This window comes from Oryx dammah, unplaced genomic scaffold (assembly GCF_014754425.2).
Source record: "Oryx dammah isolate SB20612 unplaced genomic scaffold, SCBI_Odam_1.1 HiC_scaffold_5, whole genome shotgun sequence".
Lineage (NCBI taxonomy): Eukaryota > Metazoa > Chordata > Mammalia > Artiodactyla > Bovidae > Oryx > Oryx dammah.
The window spans coordinates 104,798,263-104,824,310 of NW_024070189.1; the positions used below are offsets into that span (position 1 = coordinate 104,798,263).

Genomic DNA, 26,048 nt, shown 5'->3' on the forward strand with positions numbered 1-26,048 from the left:
ATGAGCAGCTCTGAGTGCCCTCCCTGCTCCCCCCAGCCCCCAGGCCCGTGTTTAAGACGGAGCTGCAGAGTACAGAGCAGGAGGCAGGCGGTGTGGCCAGGCTTTGCTGCCAGCTGAGTGATTCGGAGGCTGGGGCCCCCGTGCTGTGGCTCAAGGAGGGTGTGGAGCTGCACATGAGTCCCAAGTATGAGATGCGGCGCCAGGGGGCCACGTGTGAGCTGCTGATCCATGGGCTTGAGGCCAAGGACGTGGGCGAGTACAGCTGCATGGTGGGCAGCCAGAAGACTTTGGCCTTCCTCAAAGTCAAAGGTGAGCGCCCCCTGCCTCACCCACCGCCCTCGCAGCTGCCGCTGCCGTGGGGGCACGGGGGCACGCCGGCTCCCTCAGCAGCCCCTCACCAGCTGCTCTTCCGGGGTGGCTCTCAGGCCTTTGGGGCACAGGCTTGCCCACCTCTGCGCTGCTCTGTGCTGGTGTGCCTACAGGAGAGCGTCACTGGAGGGGATTGTCGCCCCGCTTACCGCCCTGCCTCCCACCCCCACCCCCCGCCTGCAGGCGGGGCAGCCAGGCCTGGTTCACTCTCTCTGAGCTCCTGTCTGTCCTGAAGGTCTCGCTTCCATCATGTCCCAGCCAGGGCAAGGCTGGCCACAGGCTGGGAAGGCGCACAAGCAGCCCCCCACCCCACAGCCGCCTGCTTCCTCCCAGCAGAGGCACCCCCAGCCCAGCCCTGTCCCCAGGAGCTCAGTGTCACGAGAGGGAGCTGTGTTTGTGAGCACAGTGGGTGCTGAATCCCCCATGGGGCAGGCAGAGGCTGTGGCAGGAGATGAGTGTGAGAGTGCCTGGGAGGCTTCCTGGGAAGGAGTTGGGGTCGGGGACATGGGAGCTTGGCTTGGGTGCTCTGACCTGGCTGGTGAAGGCCCCCTTTGCCCGCCAGAGCCTGAGGTGACCATCGTGCGGGGCCTGGTTGACACCGAGGTCCAGGCTGATGGGGAAGCAGAGTTCAGCTGCGAGGTGTCACAGGCTGGCGTGGATGCGGAGTGGCGCCTGCAGGGCCTGCCGCTGCAGAGCAACGAGGTGACCGAAGTAGCGGTGCGGGGTGGCCGCACCCACACACTGCGGCTGAAGAGCGTGACCCCGGAGGACGCGGGCACTGTCTCCTTCCACGTGGGCCGCCACACGTCCTCTGCCCAGCTCACCGTCCGAGGTAGCAGGAGCCGGGCTTCACTGCACTTGCAGGCCGGAACCCCCCACCTTGGTTAAGACCTTGTCGGGGGACAGTGAGAGATGGCAAGGCTTCCTGCCTTTGAGGGTGGGGAGCTGGCGCTAAATGACTGATTCTGGGGTGACCCAAGATGTTGCAGTAGAGTGGCCCCCAGTGTGTGCCTGTCTTCAGGAGTTGGGGCTGGGATGCTGGGGGCAGGCCCGGGGCCCTGGGAGGTGGCTCTTATGGTGCGGGGCGGGGCATCTCCGACACGGAGGCTGATGCCGTGCCCCTACCCCGCCCTCACCCCGTGCAGTTCCTGAGGTGACCATCCTGGAGCCCCTGCAGGACGCTCAGCTCAGCGAGGGCCAGGATGCCCACTTCCGGTGCCGACTGTCGAGGGCGTTGGGCCAGGAGGCCCACTGGGCCCTGGGAGGCGTGCCCCTGCAGGCCAACGAGATGAACGACATCACGGTGGAGCACGGCACACTCCACTCGCTCACCCTGCACAAGGTGGTGTTCCCAGACCTCCTGTGCCCTGCAGTGCTTCCGGGGCCTTCCGCCTGCTCCCCCAAAGGCTGGGAGAGAGGGAAGTTTCCAGCTCCAGTGCAGTTGGGCTGGGGACTTGCAAAGTCGGGGTGGTCGAAGTGGCAGTGCCAGCCTGACACGTGCATCTCTGTTCCATCAGGTGACCCTTGAGGACGCTGGAACCATCAGTTTCCAAGTGGGCTCATGTCGCTCGGAGGCCCAGCTGAAGGTCACAGGTGGGCAGCCCCCTCCTGCAGCCAGCCTCCCCACTTGTGCATGTCCCTACTCGAGGAACTGTTGGCAGGTGCTGAGGCCAGAAATCTGAGCCTTCCTGCAGTGATCTTGCTGCGGGTTGGCAATTTTGCACCCTTGACCGCTAGAGCCACTGGAGGTGGGCTAGTGAAGATAAGCTTGAGAAATTCTGGTGTGTGAGGGAGTCTTCACGTAGGAGCCGGGCTGTGTGTAGGGGGAAGGTGGGGACTTGGGCCCTGAGGTCGAGGCAGGGTCTTCTGGGCTTCTACCCGCCATATAGCTACTCCTGCGATTTAGGTTCCCGTGCTCTTATTTATACACACCTGCGTACCTGACAGGCTCTCAGATGTTGGTCCAATAGCACACCTGGGACACGTGAGTGCTTTGAAAGATGCTGAACCAGACATGGAAAATAAGATTTAAGGACCTTCAACTTGTTATACTTTGTCCCCAGAATTGGTCAACTCTGAATGCCTCCCCCTCACCTGCTGTTCTGCTCCTGGTTTGCGTATTGGTCCCATCCCTCTGCCATCTCTTGACCATCAACCCATCCACCGCTTATCCATTCATCTGCCTGTGCTTGCATCCATGAATTTATCCATCCCTCCTTCTATTCTGTCTGTCCATCCGTTTATCCCACATCCATCTATTCAACTACCCATCCATTCATCCACCATCCATTCTCTGTCTATCCAGCCACAGTCTGTTATCTATGAGGTATGTGTTTATCCACGCACCATTGTCTGTTCATCATTATCCATACATCCATGCACCATCTACCCATGCATTTGGTATCTACCCATCTGTCTACCATCCACGCACCATCAGCCATCAGCCCATCCATCTAACCATCATTCTGCTGCCATCCTTCCTTATGTCCGTCTGGCCACCCATCCGTACGTCTACCATCTACCTGTTCATCCACCTATCCGTCCACTATCTAGTCTTCCACCCGTCATCCACCCATTATCTGTCCATCATATGTTTATTGTCTACCTTGAGAGGGGCCAGATGCAGCTCTGCCCTCAGGGAGTCCCCAGTCTGCTGGGGGAGGAGTGGGGCAGGAAAGTGTGCCCTGAGCCCCTGGTGTCCCCACCATGAGTTTTCTTGTGCCAGCTCTGTGGCCTCTAGGGCTGGGAAAGGCTCCAGAATGCAGCGTCCTCAAGCTGGACGCCGGGAGAGGGCCGTATCCTGGGTGTCCTGAGCAGAGCTGGGTGGGAAGGGCCTCGTGTGTCGTCAGAGTGGGCATCTGTGAGGGGCAGCATGGAGCGGGGTTGGGTCTTGCAGGCCCCACTTGCAGGGTCGTACCTTGGCCCTGCCCGTTTGTGGTGAGCTGGCTCACATACAGACATGAGCTGTGGCTTCAGACAGAGCTATGAGCCTAGGGTGGCGAGGATGGGCAGACTCGGGAACCGTGTTGGAGATGGAATAGGGAGCTGGCGGACAGGTTAGGGGTGTGGTTAGATGTGCACGCCTGTGAGGACATGGAGTGACTGGCGTGGGCCTGGGACAGGCGTGTCGATGTGCATGCCTGGGAGGGACATGGTGGGGGAGGGCCTGGCTGGGGTGGGTGTGCCAGCACACAGCAGGGTCTGGGAAGCCCCCTGGACTCACACGCTGTGTAGCAGGTCAGGGAAGGATGCCATTCTGCACTAGGGCCCCAGAACCTCGGGGCCAGGGCACCTTAGGGGACCTCTGGACACATAGCCCTCTGAGGATGGGAGAAGCATCTGCTTCCGAAGCCCAGGAAGTAGGGCTCACTTCCCTAGCAGACCCTCTGCCTCTCAGAGAGGTGGGTCCCACGACTTCCCCTTTCTCTGCTGCCCCAAACCCTTAAGGATCGCTTCCATGGGACTCGAGGTTTGTCAGTTCTCCCTCACTGAAAAGGGTGTAGATGCGGACATTGGTCTCATTTGATGGAGTCAAACATGTCGTGAAGGGCGCTGTAGGGTGCAGGGGGGCTGAGATGGCTCTCCACAGACTCACTGTGGGTGGTCTCCTTGTCTCATCCCGTGAGCAGGGGGTGCCAGCTGGCCAGGGTCAATCTCTACACCCCATCCCCAGGCTGCATCCAGCATGGTGGACCCAGGTTAGCCCCAAATGGTGGACCGTGGTGTGGCCCCGCAGACCCAGGGCACCCCATCTCCCCTCCTTTTGCCCTCTCGCACAGAGGCAGCACCGTGCCTGGTACGTGGCTTACAGAACGTGGACGTCTTTGCGGGGGAGGTGGCCACATTCTCCTGCGAGGTGTCCCGTGCAGGTGGGCCGGAGGCCCACTGGTGGCTGGATGGGACCCTGCTGCAGGACGGCCCCCAGAGTGCCATCTCCGTGCGTGATGGGACCGTCCACTCCCTCACGCTCTCAGGCCTGGGGGTGGCTGACTCAGGCACCGTCACCTACCGAGCAGGGTCCCTGGTCTCCAGGGCCAAGTTGTTGGTCAAAGGTACCAGCCGATGGGACCCTGCCCTGTGCTGGAACTTCTGCTCTGCTACCCCTGCACGCTTCCTGCGGGCTTCCTGGGTGGGGATTTGGGGACTGACCCCCAGGATGCAGGGGGCATCTTTCCATGTGTGCCAGGGGTGGGCGCTGTGGGCAGGCAGCAGTCCTAGCTGGTGGATGAGAAAGAAGGTCGGACTCAGCAGTGGTGCTGGAGGCCGACCCCGTGCCCACCTGCTCACGGGGCCCTGGGCCTGGCTGCCCCTTCCTCGGGCACACATCCAGAGAGCAGCCTGGAGGTGAAGGCAGCCTTCCCAGCCCCGGGCTTGGCCTGCACTGTCCTTGCTTGTAGCTGCTTCTGCTGCTCTGGGTTTGGTCAGAGTCTTGTGCCTTTCTGGGAAAGAGCTAGCCATTGGAGAGGGCAGCGGACTTCCCAGGGAACTCCCTCAGCCCGCTCTCAGTAGAGGTATTGGGCATTCTTGGCACAACAGCCCAGTGTTGTTTCAACCACCTGGGGCCCAGTTTCTCAACTGGCCTCCTCTGTGCTTTTGCACAGTAAACGTGGGCACTTGCCCAGATCCCAGGGCAGCCTATTTGTAGAATGGGATGTCAGCAAGTGGAGGTGGGGTGGGCTCCCCGAGGGGGTGGGCGACAAGGCCCCTGGAGAAGGGGTGAGTTGGACTGGGGATGCCCCGTGCTCAGCAGAGGTTTTTATCCTGAACGGGCCCGAGGGCTTTCAGGTGTGGGTTTTGTGTCCTACTGGGGCACCAGGGCTAGAGGAAGTGGGGGCTCAGAGGGACCAGTGGTAGGAGGGACCCAGCAGATAGAGACTGAACGAACAGTGCAGTCTGCTGCAAGCGGGGGGGCGAGGGGGCAAGATTGGCCCCACGCAGAGGGCTCTGGGTCGCTGGGCGGGTCCCCCTTCCGCCGGAGCCCTGCTTCTGCTTGCCTCTGAGTCGCTGACGCTGACTGCAGAGGGTGGGCGGGCCGCAGCCACGCGGCTCCGGCTGACGCGTGCCCGGCCTGTCGGCCGACAGATCCCACGGTGGAAGTGGTCAGCGCCATGCGGGACCTGGCAGTGGAGGAGGGCGGCCCGGCCGAGCTCCTCTGCCAGTACTCACGGCCCGTGCAGGCCACCTGGAAGATGGACGAGCAGGCGGTGTGTGCGGACGGGCGCCGTGTCGTCATAGAGCAGGACTGGACCGTGGCCAGGCTGTCTTTCAGGCCGGCCTTGCCCTGTGACAGCGGCATCTATTCTTGCGAGGCCGCGGGCACCCGCGTGGTGGCCCTGCTGCAAGTGCAAGGTGAGGCCGCCTGGCGGGCAGCCCCCGGGCCCAGGACAGCTGCGCTGAGGCCCACGCCGAGCCGTGCCGGCGGAGTGGCAGGCAGTGACAGGACGCGGGAAAGAGGGGCTCCCAGGAGGCAGATCCTAGGCCCTGAGCCCACCCACCCAGACCCCTTCTCGTCCCCAAGCAGTCTGATGGAACAGCTGGGAAACACGGGGCAGAGGCTGCTCGAAGGATCTGCATCCCAAACACCCTGTCGGGGAGGGATGGAGGCCGAGGCTGGCAGGTAGATGAGCAGGTCTGGGGCCTTTGGGACCGTAGACGGGGCTGGGTCCTAGAGCAGAGGAGGGCCACTGGGCTGACTCCCTGAGTCCCGGGTTCAGACCCCAGCACTGCCCCTTCCTGGGCTGGTGAGCCCCACTTCCCCATTTGCAGCACAGCAGGGATACCCCATGGGGGACACGGAGCAGCTCTGCAGGGGAGGGGGTGTCATTTGGCTGCAGCCACGTTCGATTGGGAAAACCTGAAATGTTCCCAGTGGTGAGAGCTGGCAGTTGTCAGGGGCCATCCAAAACGGGAAGAGCCGGTGGGGCCCGGTCTGGGTCACGGTCCCCCTGAGGTCACTCAGATTCCATTCACAGACTACTTCAACAGCTACATTGTTAAACACCTTTTGTTCGGCCCCTGGGGGCCCAATAGTGGGCAGACAAAGCTCCCTCCCTCCACTGGTGGCTTTCCTGTGGAAGGTGAAGGACTGTGATGGGAGCTGTGGGAAGCAGCTGCAGTGTGAGCTGGTCTGAAGGAGGCAGCTGGGGCAGAGCCTTTGGGCCCCAGGCGGGGAGTAGAGAACGAAATGCAGGAGACGGCAGGAGGGAGGCCTCAGGGGCTCGCCACTGCTGCTGTAAAATCTGGGATTGTGTAGAAATAGGAGTTAAGGAGGGTGAGCTCCAGCAGTGACTGTAGGCCCAACCTTCCCCCTCCCCCGACCCCCACCCCCACCATTCATCGCTGCCGAGAGCAGCCGCAGCCTTGATCTGGCTGGCACGGCCATCCGAGCACAGCGGCGATGTGGGACACTGCATCCCTAAGTCCCTATGGGTTCTGTCAGTTCTGACTCGGGGAATAAAGGAGCCAGGGATACGGGGGAGTCTGGCCTAGGACGTGAGCAGACCTGGGCCAGGAGTGCAGCGAGAAGGATGTGGATGGGCGCTGTGGGCCCTCGGCTCTGGGGAGGTCCAGACCTCCGCAGCGTCCTGTGCAGCCTTGGGTGCCGTTGTGCTCCATTCCTGCCCGACTCCTCTCCTGGCTGCCGCCCCTCACCTTGCTTTGTGTCCTTTGCTCCACTGGCCTGGCTCCCTGCTGCCCCCCACCCATCCCTATTCATTCCCACCATAGTGTCCCCTCCAGGTGCTTCTGCTTCCTGGACACCTCCCCTTCCTGGCTCAGTCACGCCCATCCTCAGAGATCTGCCTCCTCCAAGAAGCCCCCCGGAGCTTGAAGGCACTGGTGTCAGTACCAGGGGCCCGTCATGGGAATGGGCTCTCGGAGGTGGCAAGCCCTTGGGGCCCAGGTGCTGAGCTGAATCTGGGGCCTGGCATGCCCAGGCCTGACACCCTGGCTTCCGCAGAACGTGCATAGCTGCTCGTCACTGACTCCTGGCCTCTGTGTACAGGAGAGCTGGAGCAGGCTGAGAATGAGGGCACAGATATGTCTGGTCCGAGTGAGTGAGGGGAGCAGCCCAGTGGGTCTGCTAGCCCTGGCTGGGGGAGGAAAGGAAGGGAACAGTTTTCCGGAGGCCCATGCTGCAGCAGAGCTGAGAGGCATAAGCCTCTGCTTTTGAGCCTGGCTGCACCCTCGGGTGAGTTTTCAGTCTGTGAACATTTGTGAGGCTTCTTACCTGTTAGGTGGAGCGGACTCTCCTTCCTAACCAAGGCCTGGTGACGGCGTGGGGATGGTCAGGGCCTTAGGATGTCCGTGTGTGGGGATGGCCAGGGCCTTAGGGCGTCCCTGTGTGGGGATGGCCAGGGCCTTAGGGCGTCCCTGTGTGGCTCCTGGTGGACACCCAGACACCCTTCCCCTGGCCGCATCCTCTGAGGCCCTTCGTGCTGAGGGGGGCTCTCCCACACGACTCTTGGGGTGCTGGGTAGGAAAAGCCCTGAGCACGCCTTGAGCCACTGTCTTTCTGCAGCCAAGAACACGGTGGTGAAGGGCCTGGAAAACGTGGAGGCGCCCGAGGGCGGCGAGGCGCTGTTCGAGTGCGTCCTGTCCCAGCCGGAGGTGGCCGCCCACACCTGGCTGCTGGACGATGAGCCCGTGCACACCTCTGACAATGCCGAGGTGGTCTACTTCGAGAACGGCCTGCGGCACCTGCTGCTGCTCAAAAACCTGCGGCCACAGGACAGCTGCCGCGTGACCTTCCTGGCGGGGGACATGGTGACGTCTGCCTTCCTCACCGTCAGAGGTCAGACTTGTGGGCTCGGGAGGGCGGTTCTCTGTGGTCCCCCAGCTGATGTCCCCCTGCGGGAGTGCAGGAGGGTAGGGGTCGGGGGTGCCCAGGGGATGACCCACATCAGGGGTGCTGGAGTTGATGCTGGGACCACAGGGGTGCATCTCTCTCAGACCCGTCCTCCTAAATACTGCACGCCGCAGCGGGGTGGGACGGGGTGGGCTCGAGCCCCTGTGTGGGACTCTTCACCTCTCTCACCAGATCCCACGCTGCTCGGGTGCAGGGGGTGGTGAGGAGGCTGGGGACACGGGGCACCTGAGCCTCTCAGAGCCCCCCCAGGAGATGTCACCTTGTGGGGGAGGTGTGGGGGCTGGGGTCACAGGAGAGGGGCTAGGTTCCTGAGACGCCCCCCATTGGATATTTGGCTGGGGGTCATAGGCAAGGGCTGGGGCAGCAGGGGTCATAGGGAATCCTCCACTGGGCACCTGGCTGCTTGGTGGGGGGTGGAGGGAGCTGGGGGAGCTGGGGCCTCTGGGAAGGGCAGTGATCTCGGAGACAGGAGAGTGCGGGGTGGTCGTGTTGGGGACGTTGATCTCTGAGGCTGCTCCCAGAGGTGGGAGGAGCGGGAGGCTAGGCGCCCTCCTCTGCTCTGGGGCTGTGGGCCGGGGGTGACGTGGGTGTCTCTGAGTGCCCCCAGGCCCCCCTGGCCCTGTGCTCACACTGCCACCCTACCCCGCCCCACAGGCTGGCGTCTGGAGGTCTTGGAGGCGCCCCAGGATGTGACCGTGCGCGCCGGGGGGCAGGCCAGCTTCAGCTGCACCCTTAGTGAGACGGTGCCTGTGGGCGAGGCGACTTGGTACATAAACGGAGCCTCCGTGCAGCCCGATGACGCGGACTGGACCGTGGCTGCTGACGGCAGCCACCACGCCCTGTTGCTGCACCGGGCCCAGCCGCACCACGCCGGCGAGGTCACCTTTGCTGCTCACGATGCTGTCGCCTCCGCGAGGCTCACTGTCCTGGGTGGGTGGCTTGAGCCTGCCTGCCGCAGCTCGGGCCCAGGGCGCTGGGGGAGGTGGGTGGGGGGACGAGGCATTTCCACTTCAGAAGCTGTTGGGGGCTGTCTGTGGCCCCACCCGCGGAGTGGGCTCGGGGCACACACTCTTCCTGTGACTCCAGTGCACCATTGTCAGCCCCGCAGAAAGACGAGGCTGAGGGCACAGCTGCTCACAGGACTCGGGAGCAGACACCAGCGTGGGCAGGTCTGCGGGTGCAGGCTGCCCGCTGCTGCCCTGACCACCTCCTCCCCGGCCCACAGGCCTCCCCGACCCCCCAGAGGACGCAGAGGTGGTGGGGCGCAGCGGCAGCTCCGTGACATTGTCCTGGGTGGCCCCCACGAGCGATGGCGGAGGGGGTCTCCGTGGCTACCGGGTGGAGATGAAGGCAGCAGCCACGGGAGAGTGGCAGCTGTGCCAGGATCTGGTGCCCGGGCCTGAGTGTGTGGTGGCTGGCCTGGCCCCTGGGGAGACCTACCGCTTCCGTGTGGCTGCAGTGGGCCCGGCAGGTGCTGGGGAGCCCGTGTACCTGCCCCAGATGGTGAAGCTCGGTGAGTGGCTGTCTTAGTCTTGGTTGACGAGGGCGGGGGCCCAGCTTGCAGCCCTCAAAGCCTCTCTCAGCTGAGGGTCCCCGCCCGCACCCTTGCTGACCCAGATTCGTGTTCCCAGCAGAGCCCCTGGAGCCCAGGCCTGCAGCCCCTGCCCCCGAGAGCCGGCAGGTGGTGGCCGGGGAAGACGTATGTCTGGAGTGTGAGGTGGCTGAGGCGGGTGAGGTCGTCTGGCTGAAGGGGACAGAGCGCGTCCAGCCGAGCGGGCACTTCCAGCTGCTCCACCAGGGCCAGCGGCAGATGCTGCTGATCCGGGGCTTCTCCGCAGAGGACCAGGGAGAGTACCGTTGCGCCCCTGCACGGGACTCAGCCTCTGGGTCAGCTGCTGCTTTCCAAGGTATGTCTCCCGGGGCCTGCTGTGTGGAAGGGAGGAAGGAGCCCTGGGGTGTGGAGTGGGCCAACCCGCTTCCTCACTGGCCCTCTCTTGAGAAACTGCTGGACAGACATCCCTCACATTAAGGACTGAGGCCTAGGGTGTAGAGATGCACCAATCAGTGTGGCTCAGCCTCCTGTCAGAGCCCATATCACTGACATCTGAGGTCACATTGTCCCCTGGTCGATGCCCCCCCTTGGTGCCCCCTGCTGGCTCTTTGAATCCTTGGATGCCTGCTGTCTGAGCCCCCTGCACCTGCTCTGCCCCTGGCCTGGGGTTTCCTGTGTTCACTCGCTCTCGTGCAAGAGGGAGAATGAGGCCTAGAGAGGGCCGTTCAGAGCCTCTAAAACCTTGTCAAGATTGTGCATCTGAGCTCTCGGGGCCCAGGCAGGCAGCTGCTGCTAAGTCGCTTCAGTCGTGTCTGACTCTGTGCAACCCCATAGACGGCAGCCCACCAGGCTCCCTCGTCCCTGGGATTCTCCAGGCAAGAACACTGGAGTGGGTTACCATTTCCTTCTCCAAAGCATGAAAGTGAAAAGTGAAAGTGAAGTCGTTCAGTCGTGTCTGACTCGTAGCGACCCCATGGACTGTAGCCTACCAGGTTCCTCCATCTATGGGATTTTCCAGGCAAGAGTACTGGAGCAGGCAGGCAGCAGAGGCCTCTAAAGGGAGCTGTGGTCAGTAGCCAGGGCCGGCCTGGCGTCGCTGTGCTTGTCTAACTGACCAGTCTCCCGTCCTCCTCAGTGGTGCTGAGCCCAGAATCTGGGGAGGAGGGCCCTGCTCAGCCCAGCCTGCCCCCTGAGGCAGCCCAGGAGGGCGACCTGCACCTGCTGTGGGAGGCGCTGGCCCGGAAGCGCCGCATGAGCCGCGAGCCCACGCTAGACTCCATCAGCGAGCTGCCTGAGGAGGACGGCCGCCCGCAGGGCCCACGGCAGGAGGCCGAGGAGGCCGCGCCTGACCTCTCAGAGGAGTACTCCACGGCCGACGAGCTGGCGCGCACGGGCGAGGCCGACCTCTCGCACACCAGCTCTGACGATGAGTCCCGTGCAGGCACGCCTTCGCTGGTTACCTACCTCAAGAAGGCTGGGAGGCCCAGCACCTCGCCACTGGCCTGCAAGGTGAGTCTCCCGCTTGACCTGCAAGGAGAGGCCCACGTTTCTTAGATTTTTGCCACTCATCCACACATCGTCTTCCCACTGTCTGTCCGTCAGTCCATCCAGCACTCATTTATCCAGTCATTTTCCCACCTACCATCTGCCCATCTATGGGTCATCCAGCTACCGACCCAGCTACGATTCCCCTACCCATCCATCCACCCATGTGGCTGTTAAAGCGCTTTTCCTGAAGAGCTGGAACCAATCTCTCTGTGGTATTCCTCACAGCTCTGCCCCCCTCTGGGGAAAGCAGTTTCAGGGAGGGTAGACTTGCTTTCTGTCAGCAGCAGAAGCCCTCAGGTGCTCGGCCTCAGTGAAGGGAGTGTGGTTGAGAGCAAGCAGTAGGTAGGAGAGGACTTCCCTGGTGGCTCAGACGGTTAAGCGCCTGTCTACAATGCGGGGGACCTGGGTTCGATCCCTGGGTTGGGAAGATCCCTTGGAGAAGGAAATGGCAATCCACTCCAGGACTATTGCCTGGAAAATCCCATGGACAGAGGAGCCTGGTAGGCTACAGCCAATGGGGTCGCAAAGAGTCGGACACAACTGAGCGACTTCACTAGTAGGCGGGAGGCATGCTGCAGCAAGGCGTGGGGCTGGGGCAGGAGGCCCGGGCTCTGCTGCCCCCTGCCCTGCATGTGTCCCTGCCGCACCCTTTGCCTGCCCTGGGCCTCAGGCACCCTACCTTGCCTGTGCACACAGGCTGGGGCCCCAGCAGCCCCCTCTGGGAAGCCGCAGGAGAAGCCACCTGCAGTACACCCACCACCAGGAGACCTGAGTGCTGGGGGCCTGGGTGACCCGACCTTGGACCAGGCCGCAGTGAAGATCCAGGCGGCCTTCAAGGGTTACAAGGTCCGGAAGGAGATGCAGCAGCAGGAGGGGCCCGTGCTCCGCTGCACGTTTGGGGACACCGTGGCACAGGTGGGAGACGTCCTGCATCTGGAGTGTGTCGTGTCCAGCAAGACAGATGTGCGCGCCCGCTGGCTGAAGGATGGTGTGGAACTGACGGACAGCCGGCACCACCACATTGACCAGCTTGCAGACGGCACCTGTTCTCTGCTGGTCACTAGCCTGGGCCGGGCCGACGCTGGCCGTTACACCTGTCAGGTGAGCAACAAGTTTGGCCACGTGGCCCACAGTGCCAACGTGGTGGTCAGTGGCACGGAGAGTGAGAACGAGAGCTCCTCCGGGGGTGAGCTGGATGACACCTTCCGCCGGGCCGCCCGGCGGCTGCACCGCCTCTTCCGCACGAAAGGCCCGGCGGAGGTCTCGGACGAGGAGATCTTCTTCAGCGCTGACGAGGGCAAGGCAGAGCCTGAGGAGCCTGGGGACTGGCAGACGTACCACGAAGACGAGCACTCCATCTGCATCTGCTTTGAGACGCTGGCGGAGGCCCGCCGGGCAGCCGGCCGCTTCCAGGAGATGTTTGGCGTGTTGGGCATCCACGTGGACATCAGCCTGTCCGAGCTGGGACCGCGCAGGGTGGAGATGCGCATTGGCAAGGTGGCACCCCCCGCTTCAGCCCCCCTGGAGCCAGTGCTGACGGCAGAGGCTGGTGAGTCTGCAAGCTGTACGCGGGGAGGACAAGCAAAGCCAGGCTGGCGATCCAGCATCAGCTGAAGACTCAAGGAGGTGGCTGGGCTTTAGCTTCTGGTTGTGCACAGATGCGGTCCACTGAGCTGGAAAGAGCCCTGACTTTGGGGTGAGACAAAGCTCAGTTTAAATTCCAGCTCTGCCTCTTTGAGCCTCAGAGTCCTATTCTATGAAATATGTTCGGGAATACTGACTTCCTAGAGTTTAGGGATTTATTTTTTTCCCCCATGAGGATTTGAGATGTAATCTATATATAAAGTAGGGTCCCACATAGTCCAGTCTGAACCCCATTTCCCACTCCGGCAACTAAAGTTAATTGAAAAGTCATTTCGCAGTTTACTTCTGTCTCTCTAACAGGGAACATCATTACCCTCATAATGATTACCATCGTAATGATACCCTAAGGAGGTATCGTTGACAACCCACAGCATCATTCCTCCTCTTCAATTCTGAGCTGCTTGTGTGCTTCCAGTTCCAGACTGCCAGCCTTGGCCTTCCCTTTACTTCCCCTTCCTCCCCATTTCTTGTCTGCTATCTCTCTGACCTCATGGGAGCTTGGGAACCAGGCTGGCAAAGAGAGGATTCTTCTGGAGCATGGGGAGGAGGGGATAGCTCCATTGGCAGAGAGAGAATTCTGTTTGGCCACCAGTCTGTGAGCACTCACGTGAATGGGTGCCATGCAGCATTGAACTGCTGGCAGCTGGGGTAGCTGAGGGGAACCCAGGGCTGACGTGCTGTATGCCCTGCCCTTCTCTTCTAGCCCCGGTGTTCCTGACCGAGCTACAGAATCAGGAGGTGCTGGATGGGTACCCTGTGAGCTTTGACTGTGTGGTGACAGGCCAGCCTGTGCCCACTGTGCGCTGGTTCAAGGATGGGAGGATGCTGGAGGAGGATGACCACTACATGATCAGTGAGGACCAACAGGGTGGCCACCAGCTCATCATCACAGCTGTGGTGCCAGCAGACATGGGTGTCTACCGCTGCCTGGCCGAGAACAGTGTGGGTGTGTCCTCTACAAAGGCAGAGCTCCGTGTGGACCGTGAGTGCACATTTGGGTGTGAAGATTCAGGCAGGGCGGGGATCCTGGCAGTGAGAGCCAGCGCCGGGTTGGAGGATGACCAGCCCAGCGTTGGTCTCAGGTCAGGCAGAATTTGGGGCTGGAAGGTCTTGTGGCAGATAGAGAGTTCTCTTGGAGCCCCCTTGAGAGGTAAATGGGTTGGGGAAGAACCTGGGAAGACTTGGAGGTACCCCATGGGCACAGTGGGTGGTTAATGGCACTGTGGCATAATGAGAAATATATATATTTGATCTTTGTTCCTGATTCCTGGTGGGCCCCTAGATAGCTTCAGTACAAATAAATCCATCTGATTTTTCACAAAAATCCAAAAACAAATTGAGGAAACCCAGAATTTCAGATTCAAGGATGGAATTTCAAATAGTGCTGGAGTAATTTGAACAATTGTAGGCAAAAATATGAACACACCAAGGAAACCAGAATTGAAAGAGACACATGTACCCCAGTGTTCATTGCAGCACTGTTTATGATAGCTAGGACATGGATGCAACCTAGATGTCTGTCCATTGGCAGATGAGTGGATAAGGACGTTGTGGTACATATACACAATAGAATACTACTCAGCTATAAAAGGAGAAGGCGATGGCACCCCACTCCAGTACTCTTGCCTGGAAAATCCTATGGATGGAGGAGCCTGGTAGGCTGCAGTCCATGGGGTCACAAAGAGTCGGACATGACTGAGTGACTTCACTTTCACTTTTCCCTTTCATGCATTGGAGAAGGAAATGGCAACCCACTCCAGTGTTCTTGCCTGGAGAATCCCAGGGACGGTGGAGTCTGGTAGGCTGCCGCCTATGAGGTCGCACAGAGTCGGACACGACTGAAGCGACTTAGCAGCAGCAGCAGCAGCTATAAAAAGGAATGCATTTGAGTCAGTTCTAATTAGGTGGATGAACCTAGAACCTATTATACAGAGTAAAGTCAGAAAGAGAAACACCAATATTAACGCATATATATGGAATTTAGAAAGACAGTAACGATGATCCTATATGCAGGGCAGCAAAAGAGACACAGATGTAAAGAACACTTTTGGACTCTGGGGGGGAAGGCGAGGGTGGGATGATTTGAGAGAACAGCATTGAAACACGTGTATTACCATATGTGAAGTAGATGACCAGTGCACGTTTGATGCATGAAGCAGGGCACCCAAAGCCAGTGCTCTGGGACAACCCAGAGGGATGGGGTGGGGAGGGAGGCGGGGTTCAGGATGGGGGAAACGTGTACCTGTGGCTGATTCACATTGAGGTATGGCAAAAACCATCACAATATTGTAAAGGAAGTATCCTCCAATTAAAATTTATTAATTAAAAAAAGAAACCAAAAATAGGAACTTCAACCTTGTTTGAAAATTACTTCGGAATGAATTACATACTTAAATGTAAAATATGAACCTATCAAACTTTTAGAGAAAACGTGAGAAGAAATCCTCAGGATCAAGGGCTAGGAAGAGACTACTTAGACTGCACGAAAAATTGGTAAAGTGGACCTCCTCAGACTTAAAACCGTTTGCTCTGTGAAAAATCAAGTGTTGAGGATGAAAAGCCATGGCTGGGGAAAACTACCTGCATTATTTGTCGAAAAGAATATTTTCCCTTATAACATTGTCTTGGAACTCTTTTTGCCAGAAATGAATTTCCATTAAATGTATCGTGTTATTTCTGACTTTCATTTCTCTTCCATTTGTCCAGATATCTGTCATTCTGCCATTACTACACTGTTTTGACTATTGTAGCTTTGTATTAAGTTTTGAAACTCTTAAGTGTGAGTCCACCAACTTGATTGTTTTGACCATCCTGAGTCTCTTGTATTTTTTTAATGAATTTTAGGATCAGCCTGTCAATTCCTGCAAACATAATCTCTGGGTACATTTTATTATTTCCTTTTTATCAGTGGTTTTTGAGTAATCATAATTTTCGGTGCACTTGTCTTTATGTTCCTTATCTTGCAGTTAATTGAGGTTCTTGAGTTAATGGGGCTTCCCTGGTGGCTCAGATGGTAAAGAATCTGCCTACAATGCAGTAAACTCAGGTTTGATCCCTGGGTCAGGATGATCTCATGCAGAATGGAAGGGCTACTCTGCAGTATTCTTGCCTGGAGAATTCCATGGACAGAGGAGCCTGGTGGGCTGTACAATCCATGGGTTCACAAAAGAGTTGGACACAACTTAGTAACTAGCACTTTTAATATTTTTCGTTAAGTTTGAAATTTGTGAGGCATTATTTCTTGAAATATTTTTCCTTTCCTCCTTCATCTGGGGACTTATACACAATCGAGGCACTTGAAGTTGCACTTGTTGTTCAGTTCCTGTCATGTCCAACTCTTTGCAACCCCATGCACTGCAACATGCTAGGCTTTCCTGTCCTTCACTATCTCCTGGAGTTTGCTCAGACTTATGTCCATTGAGTCAGTGATGCCATCCAACCATCTCAACCTCTGTCGTCCCCTTCTCCTCCTGCCATCAATCTTTTCCAGCATCAGGGTCTTTTCCAATGAGTTGGCCCTTTGCATCAGGTGGCCACAGTATTGGAGCTTCAGCTTTAGCATCAGTCCTTCCAGGGAATATTCAGGGTTGATTTCTTTTAGGATTGACTGATTTGATCTCCTTGCAGTCCAAGGGACTCTGAGGAATCTTCTCCAGCACTACAGTTCAAAAGCATCAGTTCTTCTGCACTCAGCCTTCTTTATGGTCCAACACTCACACCCATACTTGACTACTGGAGAAACTATACCTTTGACTATATGGACCTTTGTTGGCAAAATGATGTCTGCTTTTTAATATGCTGTCTAGGTTTGTCATAGCTTTTCTTCCAAGGAGCAAGCGTCTTTTAATTTCATGGCTGCAGTCACTTTCTGCAGTGATTTTGGAGCCCAAGAAAATAAAGTCTGTCACTGTTTCCATTGTTTCCCCATCTATTTGCCATGAAGTGATGGGACCGGATGCCATGATCTTAGGTTTTTGAATGTTGAGTTTTAAGCCAGCTTTTTTACTCTCCTCTCACCTTCATCAAGAGGCTCTTTAGTTCCTTTTCACTTTCTGCATATCAAAGGTTATTGATATTTTTCCTGGCAATCTTGATTCCAGTTTGTGAGACATCCAGCCTGCCATTCCTCATGATGTACTCTGCTTATATGTTAAAAAAAAAAGCAGGGTGACAATATATAGCCTTGACGTACTCCTTTCCCAATTTTGAATCATTCCATTGTTCCATGTCCGGTTCTAACTGTTGCTTCTTGACATACATACAGATTTCTCAGAAGACAGGTAAGGTGGTCTGGTATTCCCATCTTTGTAAGAATTTTCCACCATTTGTTGTGATCCACACAGTCAAAGTCTTTGACCTAGTCAGTGAGGCAGAGGTAGATGTTTTCTGTAATTATCTTGCAGAATCTTGTGATGAATCAGCCTGGCAATGCAAGACATGCAAGAGATGCAGGTTCGATCCCCGGGTCAGGAAGATCCCCTGGAGAAGGAAATGGCAACCCACCCCAGTTTTCTTGCCTGGGAAATGCTATGGACAGAGGAGCCTGACAGGCTACAGTCCAAGGGTTCACAAAGAGTCAGACATGACTGAGAACTGAGCGCCACTGAAGTTGTACTACAGCTTACTAATAATCCTTTTATATTTTAAAGTTCTTGTTTTCTGTGCATTTCATTTTGCATAGTTTCTATTGCTGTGCTTTTGCATTCACTGTCCTTTTTTCCTATAGTATCTAATTTGCTCTCAATGCCATCCACTGTATTGTTTATCCCTAGAAATTCTATTTGAATCATTTTTCTTAAAAATGATTTACTTGTTTCCTTTTTAGGTTTTGACTGCACTGGGCTGTCACTGCATGTGAGCTTTCTCTGGTTGCGTGGAGCGGGAGCTGCTCTTGTGTTGGTGTGGTGGCTTCTCTTGTTGAGGCTCACAGGCTCGAGAGGCTTGGCTCAGGAGTTGTGATGCATAGTCTAGTTGCTCTGCAGCATGTGGGAGCTTCCTGTATCAGGGATCAAACCCATGTCTGCTGCATCGGTGGGTAGATTCTTAACCACTAGACCACTGTGGAAGCCACCTTACTTGAATCTTTTTGATATGTTCTAGATCTCATCTTAACTTTTTGAACACATGAAACACAGTTCTAGTGCTTGTGTGAATGTCCTTCTCTCTCACTTCTAACATCTATGTCAAGTCTGAGTTGGTTTCGACTGAAAGATTATTCTGCATGTTATAGGTTCTGTGTTTTCTGACTCCTTGCCTGTCTTGACAGTCTTGGCTGAATGCCTGACAGTGTGAATTTAACCCGGTTGGGAGGTGAGTGTTTTGTGTTTCTGCATGTCTTCTTGAGTAATACAGTGAGTTACTTGGAAGCAGCTGGATCCTTTTGGATCTGCCTTGTGTGATTTGTTAGATGGGGCCAAGGCAGTGCTCAGTCCAAGGCTGACTGTCTTTGTCGGCTGAAGTAAGTGTTCCTGAGCATTCTGCCTGATGCCCTGTGAATTATGAAAGTGCCCAATCTGCCTGTGGACAGATATTACTGCAGCCCTTGTGCTCCTCTGGTCCTTTCAGATGGCTCTCCAGTATGCATGTACCAATTGGTGCTCTGCTGAATCCTCAAGAAAGGGGGCCTTCTCTCTGCACAGCTTTCTCTTCTCTGATTTTCTGTTCCATGGACAAAGACTGCCTTTGTCTCTCAGGACATCAGCTCTTGTTTCCCCCACTCAGAATCTGCCTGGCTCTGCCTCAGTTTCCCCTTCATGTAAACTTCAGGCAGGAAGATGGGGCAATTATAGGGCCCAGTGTTGTTTCCTGAGGCTTCCCTCATAGCTCAGTTGGTAAACAACCCGCCTGCATTCCTGTCTCTAACAGATTACTGTCCTTCACTTGTGTAATGCCTGTGACTTGAAAACCATTCTGCTGATTCTGTACCCAATTCTAACATGTGGGTATTTTTTCTCCCACAAAAAGAAATTCTCTGAGCCACCAGCTGAGTGTCCTATAGTTTAACTCAATTCTGATCCATCTTCCCAGATAGCATCAGATCCCGTAGGTCAAGGGCTCACTCCCACAAAGCTGCCTCCCACCACTTCAGGTGTCAGCTGCAAGTCCAGCTTGTCACCTGTGCTTCTGGCCAATATGCTATAAATTAGAGGTTCCAGTGATTCTTTCCTTGGATTTGATTAATTTGCTAAAGTGATTCACAGAACTCAGCGAAACATGTTACTTACTATGTCAGCAGTTTATTATAAAAGGATATTACTTAGAAACAGCCAGATGGAAGAGATGTGTAGGCCAGGCAGGTGGGAAGGGCCCAGGTCGAGCTTGCCACTCTCCCCTGATTGTGTGCTCACCAACGGGAAAGCTCTGTAAACCCTATTCTCTTGGGTTTTTATGGAGGTTTCATTATACAGACACACTGATTACATCATTGACCATTGGTGATTGAACTAAATCTCCAGCCCTTCTCTCCTTCCTGGCAGTCAGAGGTTCCCAACCTTCTATTCCTGTGGTTGGTTACCCTGGCTTATGGAAGAATCACCACATCCTTAGGGGCTTTCAGAAAAAAATCACATCATTAATGTTAAATCCAAATCTACCTAAAGAAACAAAAGACCTATATAAAGAAAACTATAAAACACTGATGAAAGAAATCAAAGATGACACAAATAGATGGAGAAATACACCATGTTCATGGATTGGAAGAATCAATATAGTGAAAATGAGTATACTACCCAAAGCAATCTATAGATTCAATGTAATCCCTATCAAGCTACCAACGGTATTTTTCAGAGAACTAGAACAAATAATTTCACAGTTTGTATGGAAATACAAAAAACCTCTAATAGCCAAAGCAATCTTGAAAAAGAAGAGTGGAACTGGAAGAATCAACCTGCCTGACTTCAGGCTATACTACAAAGGCACAGTCATCAAGACAGTATGGTACTGGCATAAAGACAGAAACATAGCTCAATGGAACAAAACAGAAAGCCCAGAGATAAATCCACACACCTATGGACACCTTATCTTTGACAAAGGAGGCAAGACTATACAGTGAAGAAAATACAATCTGTTTAAGAAGTGGTGCTGGGAAAACTGGTCAACCACTTGTAAAACAATGAAACTAAAACACTTTCTAAAATACACAAAAATAAACTCAAAAAGGATTAAAGATCTAAACCTAAGACCAGAAACTATAAAGCTCCTAGAGGAAAACATAGGCAAAACACTCTCTGACGTACATCACAGCAGGATCCTCTATGACCCACCTCCCAGAGTAATGGAAATAAAAGCAAAAATAAACAAATGGGACCTAATTCAACTTAAAAACTTTTGCACAATGAAGGAAATTATAAGCAAGGTGAAAAGACAGCTTTCAGAATGGGAGAAAATAATAGCAAACAAAGCAACTAACAAAGAATTAATCTCAAAAATATACAAGCAGCCCCTGCAGCTCAATTCCAGAAAAATAAACGACCCAATCAAAAAATGGGCCAAAGAACTAAACAGACATTTCTCCAAAGAAAACATACAGATGGCTAACAAACACATGAAAAGATGTTCAACATCACTCATTATCAGAGAAATACAAATCAAAACCACAATGAGGTACCATCTCATGCCAGTCAGAATGGCTGCTATCAAAAAGTCTACAAACAATAAATGCTGGAGAGGGTGCAAGAAAAGGGAACCCTCTTACACTGTTGGTGGGAATGCAAACTGGTACAGCTACTATGGAAAACAGTGTGGAGATTCCTTAAAAAAAAAAGTGAAATAGAACTGCCATATGACCCAGCAATCCCACTGTTGGGCATACACACTGAGGAAACCAGAATTGAAAGAGACACGTGTACCCCAATGTCCATCGCAGCACTGTTTATAATAGCCAGGACATGGAAGCAACCTAGATGTCCATCAGCAGACAAATGGATAAGAAAGCTGTGGTTCATATACACAATTGAATATTACTCAGCTATTAAATAGAATGCATTTGAATTGGTTCTAATGAGATGGATGAAACTGGAGCCTATTATACGGAATGAAGTAAGCCAGAAAGAAAAACACCAATACAGTATACTACCGCATATATGGAGGTTAGAAAGATGGTAATGATGACCCTGTATGCAAGACAGCAAAAAAGACACAGATGTAAAGAACAGACTTTTGGACTCTGTGGGAGAAGGTGAGGGTGGGATGATTTGAGAGAATAGCATTGAAACATGTATATTATCATATGTGAAACAGATCGCCAGTCCAGGTTCAATGCATGAGACGGGGTGCTCAGGGCTGGTGCACTGGGATGACCCAGAGGGATGGGATGGGGAGAGAGGTGGGAGGCAGGGTCAGGATGGGAAACACATGTACACCCATGTCTGATTCATGTCAGTGTGTGGCAAAACCCACCACAATATTGTAAAGTAATTAACCTCCAATTAAAATAAATTAAAAAAAAATCCCCACCTCTACACCTGTCCAGTTAGGAAATTCCAAGTGTGTAGGAACTCTGAGTCAGGAACAGGAAGAAGACCAAACTTCTGTTTCTTATTATAAATCACTACATCACAGCCATTATTTTCTTTATTGTGTTTGTTTTCCTTTGGTTGTTTCGGGGGTGGGTGTCTTATTTCAGGCTGTTGTAACAAAGTCCTATAGACTGGGCAGCTTAAATGATAGAAGCACACTGCCTGAAGTTATGGAGACAGAAGGGTGCTGGTGAGAGTCCTCTTCCAAGTTGCCAACATCTGTCTTCTCACTGTGTTCTCACGTGGGGGAAGGGAGAAGGGGTCCCTTCTTATTAGGGCATTAATCCCATTCATGAGGCTACACCCTTATGACCTCATCTAAGCCTGATCACCTTGAAAAAGTCCCACCTTCAGACACCATCATGGTAGGAGTACGGACTTGAACATATGAATTTGGGGGGGTGGATACAGCACTCAGACCACAGCAGAGGATAAATTTAGCCCTTATTCTTCATTGTGGCTCTAAGAGGAAATCCCAGCTGCTGGTTTTGAGACCTGTGTCACCCTTGTTCCTTAGTTGGCTGGGACTAAGAAACTAAGTTAATTGCCACTGTCTGCTATTATGAGGCCCAATATTGATAATTTGTTGGGTCTTAAAGTCAGTTACAGCCCTGGAAATATGGGCTGGTAAGTAGCCTGGGGACAGGGAGGGGCTGCAGGTAGCCGTGTCGCCCGTTCCTTCTGACTCAGAACTACAGAAGTGTAAGTGTGCCCCGGGAATGGCTGCACAGTGAGAATTGGGTGCCTTCGGGGGGTTGGGGTCGTGCCTGGGAAGAAGATGAGGTGCAGGCCTCGCTTCAGCCCCACCCTTCACCCGCAGTGACCAGCACCGACTATGACACTGCTGCGGACGCCACGGAGACCTCGTCCTACTTCAGCGCCCAGGGCTACCTGTCCAGGTAGAGTGCCAGGCAGAGGTGGGCAGCGCCTAGTGGGCTGGTGGTCCCGGGTCCTTGTTGGGGTGGCAGTGCCGGCTTGGACTGACAGCATCCCAAGTGGGGTGGCTTCAGCCAGCCCACCGTACTCTCCACCCAGCACAGAGGAGAACTCAGGACTGACCCACCCCAACCCCAGACCCCTCCTGTCCCGGAGCCCTCACTGGTTCTGCTCACGGCTGCCACTTCTTTGTTCTCCCCGCCAGCCGGGAACAAGAGGGTACAGAGTCTACCTCAGAGGAGGGGCAGCTGCCCCAGGTTGTGGAGGAGCTGAAAGACTTGCAGGTGGCCCCCGGCACGCGGCTGGCCAAGTTCCAGCTCAAGGTGAAAGGTGAGCGGGAGAGGGACGGAGGGCACGGCGCTGTCTCCTGCCAAGCCACGGTTGCGTGGTCACCGGTGACCCCGGGCTCTCTGAGGGCCTGTCGGGGGCACGGTGCCCACTGGGCTGGGGCCCTGCGCTCACCGCTCCCCCTGTGGCCTCAGGCTACCCCACGCCTCGACTCTACTGGTTCAAAGATGGGCAGCCCCTGACTGCATCCGCGCACATACGTATGGCAGACAGGAAGACGCTGCATACCCTGGAGGTTGTCTCCGTCACCAGCGAGGATGCAGGCCAGTACTCGGCCTACATCAGCAACGCCGTGGGTGCTGCTTACTCCTCTGCTCGGCTCCTGGTCCGAGGTGGGTGCCCAGCGATGTGGCAGGGCCTGGCGTCCACACCTGGGTTGGCACGCCTGTGGCAGGCCTGGAAGCCAGGACCCAGTGGTCACTGCCTCTGTGTACAGAAGTCACAGGTGCCCAGAAACTGCTTCCCAGAGAGCATGTGCCCCTAAGGGGTGAAGTGTGTGTGTGAAAATGCTAGTCACTCAGTCACTTCCGACCCTCTGTGACCCCATGGACTGCAGTCCTCCAGGCTCCTCTGGCAGTGGAAGTTTCCATTCAAGAATACTGGAGGGGGTAGCCTTTCCCTTCTACAAGGGATCTTCTCAACCCAGGGATTGAGCCCAGGTCTCTTACATTGCAGGCAGGTTCTTTACTGTCTGAGCCACCAGGGAAGCTGAGGGGGCAAGGGGTCCATGAAAACTGACTAGCTAGAAGGCTAGCGTCCCAGGCAAGCCTGAGGCCTTCGGTAGACTCTGGGGAGGAAGAGGCTCATAGTCATTTTAGAAGGCGAAGTCTGAACTTCCTTACTGTTCCAAGTTCTGAGCACTGCAAGGTGATTCCTGGTCTCACCCAAGTCTGCGCTGGTCTAGGGAGCCAACATTGCCTGTGGCTTGGCTTCAGTGTGACTTTTTGAGCAGACCTGTTCCTGTGTTGGTTTCAGCGCTGAGCCCCAGACCCCTGGGCTGACATGGGGTAGCATTGCATCTGGTCCGTGGGGCCTGAGTGCAAATCCCAGGGCTGCGTGGCCAGCCAGGTGTAGGAAAGGTGCTGTGTGTGGTGTGTGGAAGTGGGGGGGGGGGGCCCCTCGAGACTCTCACCCTGATAGGCAGGCTTGTTCAGGGGAGGGGGAACCTTGGTGCTGTAGATCTGACTTGCGTGCTTTTTTCAGGCCCCAATGAACCAGAAGAGAAGCCAGCATTAGGTGAGCTGAATCCAGAGGGCAGAGAGAGGGAGGCCCTGGGCATGGATTCAGTAAGGGAACGTGAGGGGGAATTGTGAATTCCCTTGTGGAACTGGGGATCCGTGTTGTCTGCCACTACGTGCCACGTGTCTTTCCAGATGCACGCCAGCAGCTGGTCCCACCCCGGTTCCTGGAGAAATTCACCTCCAAGAAGGTGAAAAAGGGTTCCAGCATCACTTTCTCCGTGAAGGTGGAAGGTAGGCGGTCCCGCCTCCCTGCCCCCACACAGGACCCTTCTAGAGAGGCTCGGAGGTGAGCCGCCCTCCCGGTGTGGGGAAGGACCATCCACCGTGTACTCCTGCCCACAGGAATCCCACCGCCGACTGTGCACTGGCTGCGGGAGGAAGCCGAGCAGGGTGTGCTGTGGATTGGCCGCCACACGCCAGGCTACACGGTGGCCAGCTCCGCCCAGCAGCACAGCCTGGTCCTGCTGGATGTGGGCCGGCAGCACCAGGGCACCTACACCTGCATCGCCTCCAATGCTGCCGGCCAGGCCCTCTGCTCCGCAGGCTTGCACGTGTCTGGCTGTGAGTGGGCGTGGGAGCGGGGGCAGAGTAGGCAGCGTGCAGCCTCCAAGCTCCTGGGCCAGTCCCCACCCGCTACCCTGTGGGCTCCTCTCAGCTAGACCTTCCTAGAAGCCCCCACCACCCTGAGTGGCTTCTTCCCTGGGCCCTCTCAGCTCCTCATTTCCTGCCACTGGTGGGATGACTATAGACAAATTGGGGCAGTGGGCAGAGGCTTCCTCGGGGCCCCAGGGGACAGGGACAGGGCCCCTGGTGGGTGGTCCAGGCATCACTGGCAGGGGTGCTGGCCAGAACCCGCGCTCAAGGGTGTGTGGCGTCATTCCGGTGGCTCGCCCTGTTCTCCCAACAGTGCCTAAGGAGGCGGGGGCCACGGAGGAGCAGCCCGAGGTGAAGGAGGCCCTCATCTCCACCTTCCTGCAGGGGTGAGTCAGGGGCTGCTCAGGAGCCAGGGGCCAGCAGAGAGGGCTCGAGAATGTGGGCCCCGGGGTGCAGGTCCTGGGAGTGGGGTGGTGCTGCCACCAGGGAGGAGCCCCATCCTGCACCCCCGCCCAGCTCTGCTCTGCTTGGGTCTTGGGGCTCGGCTGCCCACTGGAGAGGAGTCCTTCCCCAGGACCCTGACTGTGGCGTCTAGCCCCACGGCCCCCAGACCCTCCTTTCTGTCAGGCTCCTCAGGGTATCTCCTCCCCTTCTAGGACCCAAGCTGTTGCTGCACAGATGTCAGAACCTGCAGCTTTCACGGGCCTTGCTGGGCAGAAGAAAGGTATGGGCAGGGTGGGCACACGTCTGTGCAGGGAGGGGCGGGGGCATGCAGGAGGCTGCTCGGCGGGCTGCCCCCAGCCTGTGGGGCTCCTCCAGACTGTGTGGCCCCAGGAACACTGCTGGCTCAGCTGAGGCCGGAGCTCCCTGGCCTCTTGTGGCCCCAATTCTGACCTGCACAGGGCCCCAGCACCTTGGCATGTTTTAAACTTGTAATTTATGGAAAATACTGAGTCTTCACAGAGGTCAGGAGGAAGGAGCCATGCATCCCACACACCCACTGCCTGTGGGATCACTCTTCACTGACCTGCTTCGTTAATCTACCCACTCCTCCCTTTCCTGTGCTGCCCACCATTGGTCATCCTCATTGCCCCTTAACCCCAACACCTCCACTGACCCATCACCCCTGCAAAGGATCCCACGTCCATCAAGGTCAACCTGAAGCTGCCAGGGTTCTGGCCCCCCAGCCCTTGAGCCCACTGCCTTTGGTGTCCAGAACCTGTCCTCGTATTATGCTGCCTGGCGGGGCTCCCTCTGATCTCTGTCCCTCCCGAGCCCCTTCCTAGACCAAAGGCCAAGTGGACAACAGGAGTGAAAGTGGCATGGACCCCCTGGGGAACCCCACAGCTCCAAGCTCCAAGCCTAGCCTGACCACTTGCTCAGCTTTGCGCTCAGCTCCCCTGCACCCACCGCCCTCCACCTTTGCAGGCTGC

General features: G+C 56.0%; 1 protein-coding gene across 15 annotated transcripts in view; it reads left to right on the forward strand.

The window, feature by feature from the left end:
• The window catches only part of OBSCN (obscurin, cytoskeletal calmodulin and titin-interacting RhoGEF), a 211,153-nt gene that overhangs the window by 149,979 nt on the left and 35,126 nt on the right, over nt 1-26,048 (forward strand). For 11 of the 15 annotated variants that reach the window (XM_040241284.1, XM_040241285.1, XM_040241291.1 and 8 more), the window contains 21 exons: nt 37-309; nt 932-1,201; nt 1,515-1,711; nt 1,887-1,962; nt 4,149-4,421; nt 5,452-5,718; nt 7,889-8,161; nt 8,891-9,166; nt 9,462-9,749; nt 9,868-10,143; nt 10,924-11,297; nt 12,033-12,885; nt 13,684-13,962; nt 22,317-22,395; nt 22,638-22,762; nt 22,915-23,112; nt 23,984-24,016; nt 24,154-24,252; nt 24,364-24,582; nt 24,929-25,001; nt 25,272-25,339. In XM_040241284.1, coding sequence (XP_040097218.1) covers nt 37-309; nt 932-1,201; nt 1,515-1,711; nt 1,887-1,962; nt 4,149-4,421; nt 5,452-5,718; nt 7,889-8,161; nt 8,891-9,166; nt 9,462-9,749; nt 9,868-10,143; nt 10,924-11,297; nt 12,033-12,885; nt 13,684-13,962; nt 22,317-22,395; nt 22,638-22,762; nt 22,915-23,112; nt 23,984-24,016; nt 24,154-24,252; nt 24,364-24,582; nt 24,929-25,001; nt 25,272-25,339 — 4,869 coding nt within the window. The remainder of the gene's footprint in view (nt 1-36; nt 310-931; nt 1,202-1,514; nt 1,712-1,886; nt 1,963-4,148; nt 4,422-5,451; nt 5,719-7,888; nt 8,162-8,890; nt 9,167-9,461; nt 9,750-9,867; nt 10,144-10,923; nt 11,298-12,032; nt 12,886-13,683; nt 13,963-22,316; nt 22,396-22,637; nt 22,763-22,914; nt 23,113-23,983; nt 24,017-24,153; nt 24,253-24,363; nt 24,583-24,928; nt 25,002-25,271; nt 25,340-26,048) is intronic. The other 4 variants (XM_040241286.1, XM_040241298.1, XM_040241289.1 and 1 more) reach the window with 2 other exon arrangements.